Source organism: Triticum aestivum, chromosome 3B, assembly GCF_018294505.1.
Source record: "Triticum aestivum cultivar Chinese Spring chromosome 3B, IWGSC CS RefSeq v2.1, whole genome shotgun sequence".
Taxonomy (NCBI): Eukaryota; Viridiplantae; Streptophyta; class Magnoliopsida; order Poales; family Poaceae; genus Triticum; species Triticum aestivum.
The window spans coordinates 760,583,658-760,587,991 of record NC_057801.1 but is presented as its reverse complement, the minus strand read 5'-3'; the positions used below and the strand labels follow the sequence as shown (position 1 = coordinate 760,587,991).

Genomic DNA, 4,334 nt, shown 5'->3' with positions numbered 1-4,334 from the left:
ACCACTATGCATAGATTACCCCAATGTCACCTCGGGAATCCGTGATTTGAGTACCGAAACACATATCATGTGAATCAATATGATACCCCATTGTCACCATGGGTATTCATAGCAAGACATACATCAAGTGCTCTCAAATCCATAAAAGTATTCAATCCGATAAAATGAAATCTCAAAGGGAAAACTCAATTCACAACGAGATAGAGAGGAAAAAACACCATATGATCCAACTATATTAACAAAGCCCGTGATACATCAAGATCGTGACATCTCAAGAACATGAGAGAGAGAGAGAGATTAAACACATAGCTACTGATACAAACCCTCAGTCCTGAGGGTGGACTACTCCCTCCTCATCATGGTGGCCGCTGGGATGATGAAGATGGCCATGGGTGATGGTTTTCCCCTCCGACGGAGTGCCGGAACGGGGTCTAGATTGAGTTTTTTGTGGCTACAGAGGCTTGCGGCGGCAGAACTTCTGATCTAGGGTTATCCCCAGGGTTTTTGGAATATTTAGCAATTTATAGGGCGAAGAGGCGGGAACCCACCGTAACTGGGAACTCCCCGATATTTTCCTCGCCCTCGTTTCTACCATGATTTTTTCCGTCATGGTCGGCCCAAAGAATGTCATGCAACTGCGTCTTCGGCCCGCCCATGAAGAAAAGCTCAATTTCTGTCATGATTTTTTGTCATAGAAGTAGGATCCCACCACATCTATGATGATACGTGTTTTTGTCACAATTATCGTCATAGAAGTGTCATAAGCATGACAGAAAAAAAAAACTTTCGGGCCAAAATGTCACAGATGTGTCTTTTTTTGTAGTGATGGTGACGCGGGATACGACGGCGCATACACTGGTGGTTGTGGTGAAGCCGCACTTCTACAAAATGATGGAGAAGAAGCACCCCTCGACGTGTAGAAGCAGGAGCTCCGAGTTCCAGGGCTTCTTCCTCGCGCATGTCCTCTTCGTCATGCTTCTTCTCCCATGCATCACCACCATAGCCACGATAGTGACAACAACAGCCATAGCCATGACAAGCAGTGGCGGAGACAGGCCCCAGGCAGCCCGGGCAGCTGCCTGGGGCGTTACTGTACCTACAGTTACCTGGAGCGCAGGTTGCTTCGTTGACTGTAGCGTTACTGTACCTACAGTAGCTACAGTTAACGAAGGCTGCCTGGGTCGCTGCCGATTCCTAGCGTCGCCGCTGATGACAAGCAGCAACTCAAAGATCCCATCGGTGCCTCCGTCCATGGCGCCCTCCATGCAGGCCGCTCCTGCATCCATCCTCTTTGCATAGAAGGGGAAGAGCTCCATCAACAACTAGCAGTAGCAGCACATCAGGTTCGTCCCTGGACGCTCACTTCCCGCAAATTTTGACGCAGTTTACACATAGTGCATGGTAAACTAATCGACCAAACTTGTATGTCCAAGTTTATACATCAAACTGCAAATTATGTGATGTGATTGCTACTTGACCAAAATGTGATGCATTTTACGCATAGTTCATGGCAAACTATGTGATGTGATGCTATGACCAAATTTGTATGTCCTTACACATAGTTCATGTGCAAACTATGTCATGTGATTGCTATTTTATTTATTGTTTTGAGAAAATGATGTGATTGCAAACTAATGTATGTGCAAACTAATCAACATTTGCATAGAAGCTGTTCATGGGCCGAGGAGATGCCTGCTTCCGACATTTGGCCCAACATTCTGCTCACCACCACCACTCACTCCAACAGCGCCGCCTCCATTCCCCATTGCTCCCCATACCAAACCCTCGCCGTCACCTCCCTCCCCCTCCACCGGCGGCCATGGAGACGGACCCGCGAGTGATCATCGGCCCCTCCGGGAGCGTCTCTAGGAGCGATATGCGCGCCGACCTTGAGCGCCGCGGCCAGGACCCTGAGTCGCTGGATCTCGGCACCAACATGATGCTCCACATCCTGTACGGCTACCTCCCGAAGCCGCCCGTCTCCCCCACCGCCACCATCTCGCTCGCCGGCGCTTCCAGGGTCCCCGACGGCGTCGACCGCATCAGCCGCCTCCCCGACGTGGTCCTCCTCGACATCATCTCCCGCCTCCCCGCCAAGGACGCCGCGCGCACCGCCGCCCTCGCCTCGCGCTGGCGCCCGCTCTGGCGCTCGGCTCCCCTTACTCTTGTCGACAGCCACCTGCTTCCGGACGGCGGCGCGTCCGGGCCTCTCATCATCGGCGCTCCCTCTCCCCGCGCCGTCACCGCCGCCGTGGCCAGCGCCCTCGCGGCGCATCCGGGGCCCTTCCGCTGCGTCCACCTTACCTGCAGCACGATGGAGGAGCACCGGGGCGAGCTATCGCGCTGGCTCGACATCCTCGTCGCCAAGGGGGTCAAAGAACTCGTCTTTGTCAACCGCCCTTGGCCGATGGACCTGCGCCTCCCCGCCACGCTCTTCAGCTGCGCGTCCCTCACCCGCCTCTATCTCGGCGTCTGGAGGCTCCCGGACACCACAGCCGTACCGCGCGGCGCCAGATTCCCCAACCTCCTGGAGCTCGGCCTCTGCATGAATGTCATGGAGGACCGTGATCTAGCCTTCATGCTGGAAAGAAGCCCCGTCCTGGAGTTTCTCCTTATCATGTGGAGCCAAACCGGAGTGCGCCTCCGCCTCGTCAGCCAAAGCCTGCGGTGTCTTCAACTGGCCCTTACCTGCTTGCAGTACATCGACGTGGTGGATGCACCTCGCCTCGAGAGGCTCTTCCAATGGGAAACTGTTCCCAGGGCCGAGCCCACTCCCCCCGGCAACAAGAAACGCCCTTCCTGGATCAAGATTGGCCATGCACCCAACCTGCGTGTGCTGGGATACCTTGAGCCAGGAGGGCAGGAATTGGTATGCCAATTTGATTTGCATGTCTGTACCTATGTAAATTGATAATGCCAATTAGTTTATCTGTCCTTGGGCGCATTGCCAGGAGAGCAACAGTTGGTGGTAGATCCTAATTTAATTTGCATGTGTAGATCTTCTGTGCCAATTAACATCTATGATCTGAATTAGTTTATCTGTCCTTGGTGCATTGCAGGCTGGGAGCAAGGAGAACATTGTCCCTAGTGTCCAGATTTTGGCCATGGTGGTGCAGTTCGGTGTCCGCAGCACTGTGAAGAAAGTGCCTGGCTTCCTCAGATGCTTCCCAAACCTGGAGACGCTCCATGTCCATGTAAAATTGGTCAACTTTTATTTTTTGCGCTGAAAACGGAACTTTATTGATTAGTTAATAGAGATACAATCTGCAGCTAATAACATTGATACACTCTCTGGGACATCCTGAAACCACAGTTCGGTTAACTTAACTAGATACACTTGCTGCATTGGCTATGGTATATCTTGCATGGTCATAATTGATTGTATATCTAGCATGGTCAGAGCTGTGAATAAGATTAGTTTTATGATTGATTGCCTGTTGTTGCTGCTGCATTTAAGATTATATATATCTAACGTCGAACTATGTATGCACTGGTTGATTTCATTTGCAGTCCCCCACCTTATCTGGAGAGCCCACTGGCAAGGTGAATCTCAAGTTCTGGCAGGAGGATGGTCCCATCAAATGCGTCCTTCAGAGCTTGAAGAAGCTGTTCTTCTATGAGTTCCGAGGGTCGAGAAGCGAGGTTTCTTTCCTCAAGTTCATCGCGGAGACAGGGCGGGTGCTGGAGCAGATGGTGGTGGTGGTTGCTGTGGAATGTTTCTCTCCGGGGGATGATGGTGTGAATGCCAAGCTGAAGCCTCTGACGGGTGCGAAATGGAACAGCAAAGCTTGCCAACTAGAGCTCTTCAAGAGCCCGCGCACTGGCGGGGGAGGTCCTGCTTACAGCACCAAGATAGCTTCTTATTTTGGGTTTGCCGACCCTTTTGATCTCCAGTACTACTACAAAGCAGAAAGGATCATCCATGTAAGTTAAGAGTATGTAGCTCTTGTGCATGACCACTGGTAGTGGTAGCTAGACTTTGTGTTGTCGTAACGTTGTCTGCGCAGCAGCTAAAAAACCTATTTGGCGAGCTGTAGAATGCATGCTTGGTTTGGTTGTCTGTGCCAAGATAAGTTCTATGTGGGATGTGGGTGGACGCAACAGACCGAATTAGCCAATTGTCAGCAGAGCTATCTAGTCTCTCTGGTTCGCCCAGCTGCAATTTCACATAAAACTCGTACGCATTATGTTGTCGTTGTCAGCTTGAATGAATTTGCTATGCATTATGCTCTCTCCTTATTATTATTTTTGCTATGAATTATGTTAATCTTAGCTGGAAAGAATTCTTACCAAAGCACATGGCCGCCTGCAACTGGGAGCAGTTTCTGCCCGAT

The 4,334-nt window shown here is 51.2% G+C and overlaps 1 protein-coding gene across 1 annotated transcript; it reads left to right on the top strand.

Annotated features, from left to right (window-relative positions):
* The first annotated feature begins 1,694 nt into the window (after window positions 1-1,694).
* LOC123072264 (F-box/FBD/LRR-repeat protein At1g13570) lies at window positions 1,695-4,060 on the top strand. The gene is made up of 3 exons (XM_044495836.1): window positions 1,695-2,869; window positions 3,060-3,194; window positions 3,511-4,060. Exons 1-3 carry the CDS (start codon window positions 1,820-1,822, stop codon window positions 3,931-3,933), a joined length of 1,608 nt encoding a protein of 535 aa, XP_044351771.1. The 5' UTR covers window positions 1,695-1,819; the 3' UTR covers window positions 3,934-4,060.
* Window positions 4,061-4,334: the final 274 nt, after the last annotated feature.

What these genes read in the sequence shown, in the direction of transcription:
- LOC123072264 (XM_044495836.1), top strand. Translation starts at nt 1,820, where the DNA reads ATGGAGACGGACCCGCGAGTGATCATCGGCCCCTCCGGGAGCGTCTCT. An exon ending in AGCCAGGAGGGCAGGAATTG is followed by an intron (nt 2,870 to 3,059) that starts GTATGCCAATTT and finishes GGTGCATTGCAG; the next exon opens with GCTGGGAGCAAGGAGAACAT. An exon ending in TGGAGACGCTCCATGTCCAT is followed by an intron (nt 3,195 to 3,510) that starts GTAAAATTGGTC and finishes TTTCATTTGCAG; the next exon opens with TCCCCCACCTTATCTGGAGA.